This window comes from Cricetulus griseus, chromosome 6 (genome assembly GCF_003668045.3).
Source record: "Cricetulus griseus strain 17A/GY chromosome 6, alternate assembly CriGri-PICRH-1.0, whole genome shotgun sequence".
In the NCBI taxonomy this organism is placed as follows: domain Eukaryota; kingdom Metazoa; phylum Chordata; class Mammalia; order Rodentia; family Cricetidae; genus Cricetulus; species Cricetulus griseus.
In genome coordinates, this window is record NC_048599.1 from 101,779,568 (window position 1) to 101,795,479 (window position 15,912).

Below are 15,912 nucleotides of genomic sequence, written 5' to 3' on the forward strand. Positions count from 1 at the left end.
ACCATCTGTAATTCCCAATTCCAGGGAGATCCAACTCCCTCTTCTGGCGTCTGTGGGCACTGCATGCACATGTCACAGAAATACAAGCAAGCCATACACCCACCCACATAAAATACACACATTCATAAATACATGCATTTATAAAAAGAAATTGCAGTGGCCTAGCTGCATGAACTGTCTATTACAACAAATAACTAAGGGTAACTCAGGACTGGGGAGGTGATTCAGTATGTAAAGAGCTTGCTACACAACCATGAGAACATGAGAGTCCATAGCAGGCATGTAAAGAGCCAGACCCAGTGGCATATGCCTATAATTCCAGCAATGGGATGGGGGAGGCAGGAAGAGTCCCTGAGGCTTCCTGGCCAGCCAGTCTAGCCAAAATGTCGAACTGAAGGGTCAGCGAGTGGTCCTGTCTCAAGCAATAAGGGAGAGTGCACAGCTGTGTACACACATTTCATATCCTAGCCTACCTCCCTAGGCACTGCAGCAGCAGTGTGTCAGCCTGTTCTTTCGGAAGGCAGCCTATTGGCTTGGTGACCGGTCTGTTCTTTCCACAGAATTGTGAAGACTCTAATAATAGATTCCTCGCCAGACCTAGCTAGTGTTCCGCTTCACACAGTTGTTTCGGTTCCCTCTGCAGAATCTTTCGTTTTATTTACAGAAACAAGAACTAATTATTAAGATGCCTACTTTTCTACTGCTTTGTAGAATCTTATTGGGCTGCACTGTTACCGTTAATTGGACCACTTAAATACTTAATCACAAAGTTCAGCTTTTTTTCCAAAAAGTTACTTGAAAGACGTTACTAAGATTTTCAACCTCTTTTTCATTTTAATTTCAGTTAACCAATAGAAGAGGCAAGAAAGCAGCTGTAATTAAAATGCTTACTTTTAAAAAAATATCTGTAAAAATCTGTTTCCCCCTTTATATTCCCTAATGTTTGAAATATTCCAGGATATTGCTCTTGAAATGGCTCCTAGCTTAATTCCTGACTTTCAACAAAATGTCCAGCAGCAATAGAACATATGCTTAGAACTATAAATGACTTCGGACAGGAGGCAAATAGTAACAAATTTCAAATTCACCTGCAGTTACTAGCAGGGGTGACAGGCATTGATGCTAAGTACCTTCTACTTCTCTTCTTTCTCCAGCCTGGTGCTGCCCCTTCTGTGCAGAGAAATGGTAGAACTCTTGGACAAGGGTGACAGTGTGGTGAACCATACAAGTTTGTCGAATTATGCCTTTCTCTATGGCGTCTTCCCTGTAGCCCCAGGAGTGGCTATCTTTGCAACACAGTTCAATATGGAAGTAGAGATTGTATGTATACACTGTCTTTTTCTTAGTCTGGTGGGTTTTGTGCAAAGAGAAAAATGAAGTTGTGAAACGCAGAAAGCAACATTCTTTCGATGAGAATTTGAGCTTTCTAAGCTGCTGTACTGTAGATAAGAAGATATTCTGTAACATTATATAACCATAGTTATTTAATATGGGAACCTTTTTCATCTATGCTGTTTTCCTATTTTTTAAACCCATGCTCTTTTAATAGTCTTTTGTTTCAGTACTTTCCATCTATGCTTATATTTAAGCTTTAAAGTTATTTACAGAGGGGTAACTTTGGAATTTTTTTAAAGATTTATTTATTTAATAATTTACTTAACAACAGTGTTTTGCCTTCATGTGTGTCTGAGTGCCAGAAAGGCACCAGATCTCATTATAGATAGTTGTGAGCCACCATGTGGTTGCTGGGAATTGAACTCAGGATCTCCGGAAGAGCAACCAGTGCTCTTAACCTCTGAGCTATCTCTCCAGCCCAACTTTGGAAATTTTTGAGGGGAAAATATTTCATTCATTACAATTCAGTCACCACAAAAAATACCCCACAATAAACTAGAGAAAGTTGGTAAATTAATGTCATCTATGTATACTGTGTTAAGGGGTTCGGAAATATAATAGGAGAGACAGTCCCATTAATTACTCCATATCATGTTTGGTAATTATTTTCTGTTGATTTTTTCCCATAGTTTGTGAGTAGTGTGGAAGAAAACTGTTCATAGATTTAATTAGACCATTGGAAGGGTGCTCTTTTCAGTACCTAGAAGATAAGCAACAATATAATCTATAGTATTTTCATATGTAAATGCCATTTGAACCTAGATTAGAAAGGGGCCAATGGAGAAGTCTCATAGAAAGGAGAAGTATGGCATCAGACCATATGCTGGGTTCTATAATGTGTTTACTGGGTTTCATTTTCAGTTTAAAAGGTATTAGTGTATTATGGGTATTTGAATTTTTAAGCAATTGTTTAGGTAAGATTATGACTCCTTAATTTGATCTCATTTTTGCAGATAACCTCAGGAATGGTAATAAGCACATTTGTGTCTGCTCCAATCATGTATGTTTCTGCCTGGTTACTGACCTTTCCCACCATGGATGCTAAGCCATTGGCATATGCCATTCAGAATGTTAGTTTTGATATAAGTATTATCAGTCTGGTCTCCTTGGTAAGTATACTTCAGTGTCAAATTGTATAGAAACCACAAAATAAGTTTGACAATAACTACTAAGAGAAAATGATTTTAAAAACTTTAAAAAACAAAACAAAACAAAATAGAGCCAGGCGTTGGTGGTGCACGCCTTTAATCCCAGCACTCAGGAGGCAGAGGCAGGTGGATCTCTGTGAGTTCGAGGCCTGCCTGGTCTCCAGAGCGAGTGCCAGGATAGGCTCCAAAACTACACGGAGAAACCCTGTCTCAAAAAAAAAAAAAGAGAGAGAGAGAGAACAAAAGTCTTTCTGGAAAAAAAAATGCAATATCAACTTCCTAATTAACTAAGATTGTCTTTCCAATGGGGAGTTTTGAGTTGTATAGTGGGCAAGGCATGTGACTTCAACTTGGATTTGTTTCTTTATCCTACTGCAAGTTATCTATGTGTCATTTTGCAGTTACTTAACCTCTCTTAAGCTTAGTTTTATTAGCTATAAAGATAATCATTTCACCTGGTTCTATGGATTGTTTTAAGGTTTGAGAGAATGAGATAAGCATTCTATGAATAATGATCACCATGCAAATACTAGCTATTCTAGAATCATAGGACCAGCAAAGGTCTTTAGGATCAAGATTAATCCTTTATTTAAATGAAACCAGATAACTTTTCAAATTTGGTCCTGCTAGCTCAAATATATAAAGCCTTTAGCAACTAGAGTATCACATAGGTCAAATTGCCTGCTGAATTTAGCCAGAATTCTAAATTGGAAAAAGACCATGTTTCTTCTTCTTCTTCTTCTTCTTCTTCTTCTTCTTCTTCTTCTTCTTCTTCTTCTTCTTCTTCCTCCTCCTCCTCCTCCTCCTCCTCCTCCTCCTCCTTCTTCTAGTACTACTACTACTACTATTACTACTACAATGTTTATTCTTAAAAGGAATGGATATGAAAATGGATATGTATGTTAACAATAAATAAATGCACAATTGATTTGATTCTTAGGAAATCCCATATCTGTCACATACTCTTTTTTTTTTAATTTTTCAAGACAGGGTTTCTCTATGTATAGTCTTTGGCTATCCTGGAACTGTCTTCATAGACCAGGCTGGCCTCAGACTCACAGAGATCTACCTGCCTCTGCCTCCTGAATGCCGGGATTATAGACATACACCACCACCCAGCCCCTATCACATACTCTTAAAATCTATTTCCTTGATAAGAAGGTAGTTCAGGGAGAGAGAAGGTATCAACGTCTATTGGCATGTAGAGGCAAGAAGAAAATTACCCAGCATACTTTCCTGGGCAATATGAAGGTAGAATAGAAACTCAGTCCTGGGGCTGGGGTGTAGCTTAGTTTAGAGCATATGCTTAGCATGCATAAGGTTCTAGGTTCAATCCCAGTACTAGCCAGAAAAGGAGGAGAAGGAGGAGGAGGAGGAGGAGGAGGAGGAGGAGGAGGAGGAGGAGGAGGAGGAGAAACCCAATCCTTTCAAATACTAGGAATACAAGTTTAATCTTGGTGTGGGAAGTATGTGTTGTTTGAAATTATACCACCTGGAATTTAAACTCCTCAGGAGCTAGTGTGATAAAAGTCTGAAAGGAAAAGTTTAAAAAAGTTCTTTCTTAAATAATTGGCTGTGACTTTGTGTCCTATTTCAGCCACTGAAGGTAGGCATACTTAGAATATGGCCCTAGTCAATCCATAGTTCTTAAAGAATTAATCTGTTAACTATGGATCTCCCATACATTTATTTCACTTTGGATACATTCATTTATATTAATAACCTTCAATTTCAATGAAACCTTAAATTTTCTTCTGGAATAAAGATAAGAGAACTCTTTAAAAATACTAATCATGGGGATACTTGAACTCTAGACAGGAGGATCTGGAGTTCAAAGCAAGCCTGGGTTATACAGTGAGATCCTGTCTCGGGGAAAAAAACAAAAACAAAACAAAACAAAAAACCCAAGGGCTGGAATGTAACTCAGTGGTGGAGTGCTTGCCTAGTATATATGAGGCCCTGAGTTCAGTCCAGCCCCACAATAAAAAAGATTTCTAATATACTATTTAGTAAGTAATTTTAAAGATTGAGAAACATAAATAACTTTAACCTTTTATCTTCAAGATCTGGTCTCTGGCTGTTCTTCTCTTGAGTAAGAAATACAAGCAGCTTCCTCATATGCTTACAACTAATTTACTCATTGCTCAGGTTAGTATACCTATAGATATTTACTCATTGCTCAGGTTAGTACACCTATATATTTACTCATTGCTCAGGTTAGTATACCTATAAATATTTACTTGTTGCTCAGGTTAGTACACCTATAGATATTTACTCATTGCTCAGGTTAATATACCTATAGATATTTACTCGTTTAAGCAGTGCTCCCCTGGGATTATTGTACTGTATGAGAGAAAATTACTTCGTTAGATTTCTTTCAGGTACAAAGTCAGGATTATTAGTAGATATAATCAATTTAATTACAGCTATTTATGCTTGATATATTAAATGTTGTAATCTGTTTTAAACTTTGAGATTAATAAAGGCAATTAATGATAACTTGGCATTTTAAGATACAAACAATTGAATCATTAAAAATTGAACTCTTACTTGGGTGTGGTGATCCACACTTACAATTCTGAGCATTTAGGAGGCTGAAGCAGGACGACTCCATCTTGAAGATTAAAACAATAACAAAAAGAGAGCTCACATGACCTTGCTTTACAGTTCGGTCTTAGCATGTGGTCATAATGGAAAGAAGTTTAATTAACATTTTCTATGTAAATCATTAATAAATAAAACTAGAATTTAGGATATGGTCTTTATTTTCATTTAATATGTACATTGTTGAAGGCTCAATGGAAAAGAGGTTTTTTTAATCATAAAGCTTGAAATTTTAGTAAAACCAATATGTAACAATTGATGATTGGCAATAGTTTTAAATGAAGGATTATTTTCTGTGAATAAAATTTCAATGGGTATGATTAGGTTAATAATTTCTTCTGTTATGATATTGAATCGTACAATTTACTTTTAACTACTTACAAAATCTTTTAATAATTTTTTCTTTAGTCTATTGTTTGTGCTGGAATGATGATATGGAATTTTGTTAAAGAAAAAAATTTTGTTGGACAAATTTTGGTGTTTGTTCTATTGTACAGCTCCCTGTACAGCACCTATTTGTGGACAGGTAAGTTGGCTCATGAAAGGACTGTTGAAGTCTGCCCTCTCCTCTCCCTCTAAAAGACTCAGCATCTACTGATCCATTTGTAATCTTTTAGCATGGTCAAGGTCCTTACTCTGTTACACACACACACACACACACCCCACATCTGCAAAGCTGATTTATCTGCCGGGGCAGTATTTCTGCCAGGCTCAAAGCCCTCTTCAGTCACATGGTCATTTTCTTTGGGGGGGGTCATTAACTCTAGGCCAGTGTCATCGTAGCACCCGCTTGGAGACACCAGGTGGAAAAGGGCAGAGATTCGATGTGTCCCAGAGCTCACTTCTGGGATTCTATTGAACTGCAAGCTGTGGGTTTGCCTCATACAAATTAACTACCTTTGGGTCTTCCTGTGCTTTTGTTTGTTTGTTTTATTTTGTGTTTATTGGTGTTTTGCCTGCATGTATGTCTGTGTGAGGATGTAAAAAACCCTGGAACTGGAGTTACAGACAGGTGTGAATTGCTATGTGGGTGCGGGGAATTGAACCTGGGTCCTCTGTAAAAGCAGCCAGTGTTCTTAAGCTCTGAGCCATATCTCCAGCCCCTGGGTTTTCTGTTTTATTACTCCTAAAACTGGCTTGCAGCACATTACACAGATATTCTGAGAATGAAGTGAATATAGGTATTTATATCTGCTAACAGCAGACATTCAAGAAATGGGAATCTATTAATCATGTAATAGAGGGAAAAGAGGCAATAAAAGAACAAGAAAGATGAGTAAGAAGATGTTGGGGGAGGCTGTGGAGATGACTTAAAGTGGTTAAGAGTACTGACTGCTCCAGAGGACCTAGGTTCAATTCCCAGCACCCAAATGAAGGCTCACAACTGTCTGGAACTACAGTTCCTGGGTATCCAAAGTCCTTTACTGGCTGGCCTCTATGGGCACCAGACATACACATGGTACATAGACATACATGCAAGCAAAACTTTCATATAGATAAAATAATTTTAATAGAGGACCCAATGATAAAGAATAGTCTTTCAATTGACTCCAAAAAAGAAGACAAAATGTTTAAACATTGCTATTTTGAAATGTAACATTCGTTTAGAGAAAGACATTCTGTTAGGTTTGTGAAAAGTACTGTCTGGTTTGGTTGTTTTTGTGTTTACACCACAAATTTGAAATTGTAAAATGGTCCAGAAGGGAAATTGTACAGTGGCTAATAAACAAGGGCCAGGAAGTGATTGCGTGGGAAGACCTTTGGTTTCATGCCCTAAGGATCAAAAGTTGGTCCCATCTAAGTCCACAGCCTTTTGAAGTGAAGCAGTAATGTGGAGAGGAATTACAGAATGACCAATTCACAAGCCCAAGATGGTTTGTACTTCTTTGAGGCAAGTATAACTGTCATAGCATGAGACTTGTCCTGAGATGTCAAATTAAAAGAACCTATAATCCCAAATATAGGTGGCCCAAACTGACCTCTAGTGCCTAAGTTTATTCGGGTGGAATTTGTAATCAGAGTGAGAAAGCAACAAACAGAGCAGTCTGCCAGAAAGCTCTAACTATCTCCAAAACCCTCAAACATGCATGCTGAGATCTGTCTAAAGAATTTATTAATTCTCTGGTACAATAAAGATGCCCTGTGATTATCAGGTTATTATAAATACAGCAAGCACAATTTTATGGCTCAGTTGCCAAAGGCTAGGCTTACAACCAAAAAGACAAAATTACAGAGCCATTCAGTGTATTCTAAAATCTCATGTTCAATCATTTTCAGATTGGTTTAGAAACCACCTTCACCATTTCTGTCCTATCTGCACAGCACTTGCTATGTTTTTCCCTTTAAAATCAATTGCTTTTTAACACATCCACTAAATCCAATGCCAGTGAAGCCCCAAGCTTTACAAGCTAATCAAACAGTTTCAAATGTACATTGAATGTATAAATAATCCACTTCTCCACCTTTTTGTGGGTCTGGTTTAAATGTTTCATTTTGCAAATTATGAAAGCAAGCCCAAGAGCTGAATGCTCTTAATCGGATTGTCCCAGCTGTCATCTCACAGCCCTGCTTCTTCACAGAGCAAGGGAATCAGCATTTCAGAGTGCCCAGCCCTTCTCAGGGACCCCAGAATCAGAATTTCAGAGTGCCCAGCCCTTCTCAGGGACCCCTGTATCTGTTTATGTTACTTCTAGTTTAAAGTGTTAATTTTCCATGCCCGTTTATGTTACTTACAACTTAAAGTATTAATTATAAGACAGGATTTTATTTTGCTAATGTGGATCACAGCTTGAAATGTAAAATGGAACTCTGCTGTCCTTTTTTTTTTTTCTTTAACGTTAGCTTCAGTTACTTACACATACAGAGTTATGATCTGGTTATCTCATTGACTTTCTTTCTTCAAACTCCTGGAGAGTCTTCATTTAACTGTAAGCTGTAATATCATCTGGCCTTCACTTATCTCAAACTTAATATGTAAAAATGAAATCTAAGTTCCGATTAATGAGACCACTTGATTGTATGGTGGACACAGTTTATCATTGAAGTATCATTGAAAATATACTGAAGAGACTAAAAGTTTCTTATAGACATATTATTTACAGATCCTGAAAATACATTGTAGGAACCCCAGGGCAGTTTCAGAACTTCTCATGTTCCTCAAAAGTCTGGGTTTCTCCACCACTCTGCCCTCTGCCCTCTGCCCTCTGCCCTCTGCCCTCTGCCCTCTGCCCTCTGCCCTCTGCCCTCTGCCCTCTGCTGGGTGACTTGGGCAAGCCTTGTTTCTTACATACCTATGAAATTAAAGTGTTAATTTAAAATGGAGGCTCTTTCCACCTACAGTACTCAGATTCTGTAACCCTGTGGAGTTTATTAAGTGCCACAGGTATAAGTAACAGTGTTAGGCATAAGGAAAGTTTGGGAACCTGAAAATAAGCTGGATGTCATAACACCTGTCTCATTTCAGCACTCAGAAGGCTGAGGCAGGAGGATGGAGTGTTTAAGGACAGCTGGGCTACATAGCAATGCAATCTCAAAAACCAAACCAAAACAACAACAACAACAACAACAAAAACAACTTGGAATATTTATGTCTGTATTAGATTTGCACCACATTTGTATTAAGTTTAGATCATTTTTTATATGATGCTTCAGCACTACATTTGAGGCATTTTCTAAAACCTAACCTGGGTAAGAAATGTATATACTTCTTAGCACCAACAAAATGGAATCACTCTTAGAAATGTTCTGTAAGCCGGGCGTTGGTGGCACACGCCTTTAATCCCAGCACTTGGGAGGCAGAGGCAGGCAGATCTCTGTGAGTTCGACACCAGCCTGGTCTATAAGAGCTAGTTCCAGGACAGCCTCCAAAACCACAGAGAAACCCTGTCTCGAAAAACCAAAACAAGAAAGAAATGTTCTGTATACAGTTAACTTTTCCAATTTTACTTAATTCTAATCACATAAATGAAAAAAAAATGGCTTTTGAAAAGAAATCATTCAGTAAAACAAGATTTGAGTAAAGAAATGATTATAGGAAGGAAAACAAAATGATTTTAATTTGGAAAAATTAATTCAAATAACATTTATTTATGAGGAAAATTTAGAACAAAACCCATACTATTATTTGAAAAAAAAAAAAAAAAAGAAAGGAAAGAAAAGCCCTGGAGTGCACACTTGTAACTACAGGACTTGGGAAGTGGAAGGGGGGTAATAGGAGTTCAGCTGATACCTGATACCCAAAACCAGGCAAATGAAGTCACAAAGCAAAATGAAAATTGGCCACCAGAAGACCAAAACAAGTCCAGTGTTCTACAAAGTGCTGCACCTTCTGCTCAATGTCAAGTAACCATTTCTTTTACAATCCTGCTTTCTTGTTTCTAGGCCTTCTAGCCGTTTCTTTGTTTCTTTTAAAAAAGAGGGAGAGCATGCAGATCCCTGTGGGAATTATCATAATATCTGGCTGGGGGTAAGTGGCCTTCCTCTGTTTGTTTCTGGGTTCCCATACATGACTACTGCTCATTCACTGTCTTTCTCAATGATTCTGGTTACAGAATCCCTGCTCTCCTTGTTGGTGTGCTGTTGATAACTGGAAAACACAATGGAGACAGCATTGACTCCGCCTTCTTTTATGGAAAAGAGCAGGTGGGAAGAGGTTATTAGCAGTTCCCTTCTTGAAAATGTCTTTTTAGCTAGTTTGTGTACCTTGATATTCTTATATTAAAAATAAATTGAAAGCATATTTTAATTTATTGTATATGACATTGGTGATTTTATAACACCTTATGACACCAAGATATGAATATGTTTAGCAAAAGACTTATAAATGCTTATAACTTGATTTTTTAATTTTGTTTTTTAAGATTTATTTACTTTTATTTTGTGTATGAGTGTCTTGTCTGAATGTTCGTACACGCATGATGTATGTGCAGAAACTGTGGGGGCCAGGAAAGGGAGTTGAATCCCCTGGAACTGGAGTTACAGACTGTTCTGAGTTGCCATGTAGGTTTTAGGAATCCAACCCAGCCAGGACCTCTGTAGGAGTAGAAAGTGCTTTTAACTGCTGAGCTATCTATCGAGTCCCCTTAATTGATTTCTTATCAAGATACATTTATGAACTATGTTCTTTCTGCTGAAGGAAAATAAAACAACTTAGTAGTAATAGTAAATGTCGAATATGTTACTCTTATGGGAAGTATGAATCCCAGGACAAAGCATATCTGAGGAAAGTGTGATTGCAAAGCTATACACCAGGAGTTCTGTGGGACTTGCTGAATTCTTCAGGGATAGGATCCATAGCCATGATTTTAAAAGCTTCCACAAAAGATTTTTTAATTCTTACCTTTTGTTTTGTAATTTTGAACTTTAATTCAGTTTTGTGAGAATAAACAAGATTATATATAAAAAGGACTTATACTAATACATCCAGCTGGTGCTCATAAATATTAGCTGTAATTTTTATAATCATAACAATTAGAAAGCCTCCATTTACTGAAGTATGGTTGAACTACATGGAGCATTTAGAAGTAAATAAAGGAGACATAAGAAATCATTTGGGGGACTGGAGAGATGGCTCAGAGGTTAAGAGCACTGGCTGCTGCTCTTCCAGAGGACACAGGTTCAATTCCCAGTACCCACATGGCAGCTAACAACTGTAACTCCAAGATCTGACATCACCACAAACATATATGCAGGCAAAACACTAATGTGAATAAAAAAAAATAAATGAAATCTCGTTTATTAAAGAAAAAAAGGAAATCATTTGGTTACTTAAAGAAAACCAATGACTGTATTGTTAACTACTTGCTATACATGAAACATCTAAGAAACTTGCATGATTAAAGACCAACGATGATTTCTTGACAAGTAAATCACATTCCTTCCATACTCCTACCCATTTTGAAGAAATGTTGTCCTGTAGTGTTTAAAGCTATACAGATACATTTGCTATCAAAAAGTGTTCTTTTAAATTTTTTAAAATGATTTATTTTTATTTTATATGCATTGGTGTTTTACCTGAATGTGTGTCTGTGAGGGTGCCCAGAACCCCTGGAACTGGAATTACAGGCAAGTATGAGCAGCCATGTGGGTGCTAGGAATTGAACCCAGGTCCTCTTGAAGAGCAGACAGTGTTCTTAAACATTGAGTCATCTCTCCAAAAATGTTTTCTTAAACCCAGTGTACTAGGATTAAGATGAGATTATGAAAGCTAGCCTAACATCTTTTTCTGATTCTGGCAGATGATCACCACAGCAGTCACCCTGTTCTGCAGCATTGTGATAGCTGGTGTGTCACTCATGTGCATGAACCGTACCACCCAAGCAGGCCACTATGAAGGTTTCGGCCAATCTCAGAACCACAAGCCAGTAGAGCCTGCAAGCACTGCATTTGAGGAGAGCCAAGCACCAACAAATGAACCAGAACTCTTCCCAAGTTCTATCCCAGAGAGAAGTATGAGCTCTACATTTTGTGTGTGTGTGTGTGTGTGTGTGTGTGTGTGTGTGTGTGTGTGTGTGTGTAATTTTATTATTTTTCAAGACAGGATTTCACTGTGTAGCTCTGGCTGTCTTTGAACTCACTCTATAGACCATGCTGGCCTCAGACTCACAGAGATCTGCCTGTCTCTGCCTCCTGAGTGCTGGGATTAAAGTCATGTGCCACCACTGTCTGACACTCTCTATCTATTTTAAAACAAACAAAAACTGTCACATGTATACTAGATGTTTTTGTTCAATGTAAATTCACTATACTACTCTAAATATTACAGGTATTTGTCAGTTGAACAATGTTATTAATTCTATTAGATCTTCATTCTTCTAGTAGTACATCTATTAATCTGAGATTTATGTTTTGTTGAATTCTAAAACTTCCAAGAGAGGATGTTTGGTTGGTTGGCTGGCTGGCTGAAACAGGGTCTTACTCTGTATCCAAGGCTGGCCTCAAACTGCTGATCCTCCTGCTTAAGCCTCCTGAATGCCGGGATGACAGGTATGAGCCATTTTGCTGGTTTTCAGTGCTGGGGATTGAACCCAGAACCTCACACACACTCGGCAAGTATTCTACCTCTAAGCTATGTCCCCAGCTTTGGCCTAAGAATTTTGGAAGAAGTAAAAGAAAAGGAAGGTTCTTCCTGAAAGAAAACACATACATTTCCCCCTTTAGCAACATTCATCAGGCAAGTGCCACCAAAAGATGAATTTTAAGGAAAGGCCTAACTGAATTTAAGGTTAATCATAGAAATTAGCCACTATAAACTATAGCCCGCAAGTCAGACTTGCCACCTGATTTTTTTTAAGATTTTATTTATTTATTATGTACACAACATTCTGCTTCCATGTATATCTGCACACCAGAAGAGGGCACCAGATCTCATAACGGATGGTTGTGAGAAACCATGTGGTTGCTGGGAATTGAACTCAGGACCTCTGGAAGAACAACCAGTGCTCTTAACCTCTGAGCCATCTCTCCAACCTGCCACCTGATTTTTATATAGTTTCTCAGTTAAGAATGTTTTTTGTTTTTGTTTTGTTTTGTTTACATTTTTAAAAGATTGGCGTTAAGAGATTTTTTTTTTTTTATTATGTGTTGTGTTCTGCCTGCATGTATGCCTGCACGCCAGAAAAGGGCACCAGGTCTCATTCCAGATGGTTGTGAGCCACCATGTGGTTGCTAGGAATTGAACTCAAGACCTCTTTTTTTTTATTTGTTTGTTTTTTGGGGGTGGGTTGTTTGTTTGTTTATTTGTTCTTTGAGACAGAGTTTCTCTGTGGCTTTGGAGGCTGTCCTAGAAGTAGCTCTTGTAGACCAGGCTGGTCTTGAACTCGCAGAGATCTGCCTGCCTCTACCTCCAGAGTGCTGGGACTAAAGGTGTGCGCCACCAACGCCCGCCTTGAACTCAGGACCTCTTGAAGAGCAACCAATGCTCTTAACCTCTGAGTCATCTCTCCAGCCCCCAAGAGATGTGGGTGTTTTTGTTTGTTTGTTTGTTTGTTTGTTTTTAATGTCTCTTAAAATTCTATGAAACTTGAATTTCCCATGCACAAAGTTGTGGAGTATAGTCACAATCATTCACTTGAGTGTTGTTGGTGGCTGGGTTCATAGTAGACTGACAGTGTTGAATCATTGCCACAGAGCCGGAATGGCCTTTATGAAAAGCGCTTGTTTATTTCATTTCACAGCTTGTAGTCTATCAGCCTCCCATCACCTCATCAGCCAGTCTAGCTTATGTGAAATGGCCCAAGTAACTTTCCTCATGGCGCTATGAGACTCCTGCTGCAGTGCACGTCAAGACTCTCAAGTCCCTCCAATACCCTGTTATTCCTTCTTAACCCCTGTTCTTCCACTCCCACTGCGCATGCTCCAGACTCCCCATGCTTTGCCCCAGACTGGCACTCTCGGCATCTCTCCTCTCTTCCTGCTTTTGCTGCAAAGTCCTTCAGCCTGGGCTCACTGGTAATTTGTGATGACATCATCAGAATTTTATTCTTTTAAGCTTCTTGAATGTGTTCCTTTTAAAACTGAAGTTCCGGGCAGTGGTGGCGCACACCTTTAATCCCAGCACTTGGGAAGTAGAGGCAGGTGGAGCTCAGTGAGTTCAAGGCAAGCCTGGTCTACAAAGTGAGTTCCGGGACAGCCAGAACTGAAACCTTGTCTCAGAAACAACAACAACCAAAAGAACCCTGGGGTTCAACAACATCTTTCCTATAATGTTAGACTCTGCTTTCTGTAAGCCCAGGATACTTCCCTTTCTCACTTTCTTTGCACTGCAGTCTAAGTCAATCTGATTTGGATAGACGTAGAAGACCACCACCTTCAGGCAGCCTGCCATGTCTTCCTCCATGAATGTTTTAGATGGCTACCAAAAGCTAATATCTCTGAGAAGCACTAAACAAGGGACATAGAGGACCTTTGGGAGACTTTTGTATTTAACTTTCACCTGACTTTTAGAAACAGCAAAAACTAAACGGTAGGCTTTAATCCCTGTTGATATCATCCTCAGCAAGAAAATGAATTTGAATCTATGTTGTAAACAGGAACAGCTCTCTGCTATGTCCACAGGAAACCTGAAGTGTGCATGCTTTTGTCTCCTTATTTATAACCCTAATTTCACTGTAGTTTTTTGTTTTGTTTTTGTGGGACTGGAATTGAACCCAGGGTCTCATGAATGCTAGAAAAGAGCTCTCTCCTAGAGCTGTATCCACAGCCTCCTCCCTCATCGCACTGTTTCATAACTGCTCTTGTTTATTTGGCCCACTATCATGTAAATATGACTTCTGATTTGTCTTTATAGCCTCAGTTCCCAGTGAGATATCAGGCTTACTGTGCATACTTAGTAATATTATTTTTATATGAAATATAGTTGGAAGGGTGCCATAATCCTCCTATACAATAATGAAAACTGCTTCAGTAAAATACTTAAGTATCTGTTTTTCCTGAGGAAAAAAGTTTTAAAGTCTGTCTGGCTATTTTCTCCCCTACATCCTGTTTTCTTCTGCTTTTGTAGAAGTATAAACACAGGACACCTCAGATGACCATCTTGGCCTCTTGTCTAGTTTGGTAATTCCACATAGTCCATTGATTTCTGTCTCTTGTTGTATATTTGTTAGAGACCTATGACTTTTGTATTAAATGGTGTAAAATTAGGATCACATTTTATATGTGGTCAAGAGTTTAGTTAGTATGGCTGGAGAGATGGCTCAGTGATTGAACACTTGCTATTCTTGCAATGGGCCTGGATTCAGTTCCCAGTGCCCACGGCTCACATTGCAGGTCCAGGGGATCAGATGCCCTCTTCTGGTCTCCTTGGACACCAGGCACACACCTGATGCAATACATACATGTAGACAAAACACTCATGCACATAAAACAGAAACATAGGAATCTTTTGAATAAATAAATCTTGAAAATAGATTAAAAAAAACCAGTTTGTGCGGGGCGTTGGTGGCGCACGCCTTTAATCCCAGCACTTGGGAGGCAGAGGCAGGCGGATCTCTGTAAGTTCGAGGCCAGCCTGGTCTCCAGAGCCAGTGCCAGGATAGGCTCCAAAGCTACACAGAGAAACCCTGTCTCGAAAAAAAACAAAACAAAACAAAACAAAAAACCAGTTTGTTCAATAAACTGTTTGTTTGTTTGTCTAATAAAGGAAAGCTGATGGCTACTGATAAGCCCTTATGTTTGAAGGAAGAAACTGCAGAGTTTTTTTACAGAGGCCATGATTGCTTATTTATGTACACATCTGTGTGCATGCAAGTATTTATTCCCTATATGTATATCATTCAAATGTGCTGGTCTCATGTGTTTTCTTAGTTTTTATATCATTTTGTGTAATTTTATTATTTGCACCTTCACATTTCTGAAGAGAGCTAGACTAGATAGTTTATTTTCTTTTCTGTTATTCTGTGGTTCTGTTTTTAACCTTGAGGTGGCATTACTATCTTGAAATTAAAAAGGACATTTGTAATGACTTATAGATAATAGCTTTTGTACTTGGAAATCCTTTTGTTTTTAAGACTAACACAGAAGAACTTAAGTATGTTACCAATGAGAGGTTAAGCCTAACTATTCCTCTTTTTCCTTGCATGTATATTTTAATAGTTTATCTCTGAAGTTATTATTCTACTAATATTGTAATCTCTGTCAGGAAGTGCCAGGCCCATATAACTATAAAAAAAAATTAAGGGCACTGTGTGTGTTTATCTGAGGAAATAAACATAAATAAACAAATACATAAATAAATAAACATAGAGCAAAATTACAGCTATGAGGTATG

At 38.3% G+C, this 15,912-nt stretch overlaps 1 protein-coding gene across 2 annotated transcripts in view; it reads left to right on the top strand.

Moving 5' to 3' along the window:
- The window catches only part of Gpr155 (G protein-coupled receptor 155), a 44,282-nt gene that overhangs the window by 14,841 nt on the left and 13,529 nt on the right, over positions 1 to 15,912 (top strand). For both annotated transcript variants that reach the window (XM_035446839.1, XM_027420169.2), the window contains exons 5-11: positions 1,155 to 1,320; positions 2,349 to 2,504; positions 4,608 to 4,691; positions 5,556 to 5,673; positions 9,528 to 9,612; positions 9,698 to 9,788; positions 11,384 to 11,594. In XM_035446839.1, coding sequence (XP_035302730.1) covers positions 1,155 to 1,320; positions 2,349 to 2,504; positions 4,608 to 4,691; positions 5,556 to 5,673; positions 9,528 to 9,612; positions 9,698 to 9,788; positions 11,384 to 11,594 — 911 coding nt within the window. The remainder of the gene's footprint in view (positions 1 to 1,154; positions 1,321 to 2,348; positions 2,505 to 4,607; positions 4,692 to 5,555; positions 5,674 to 9,527; positions 9,613 to 9,697; positions 9,789 to 11,383; positions 11,595 to 15,912) is intronic.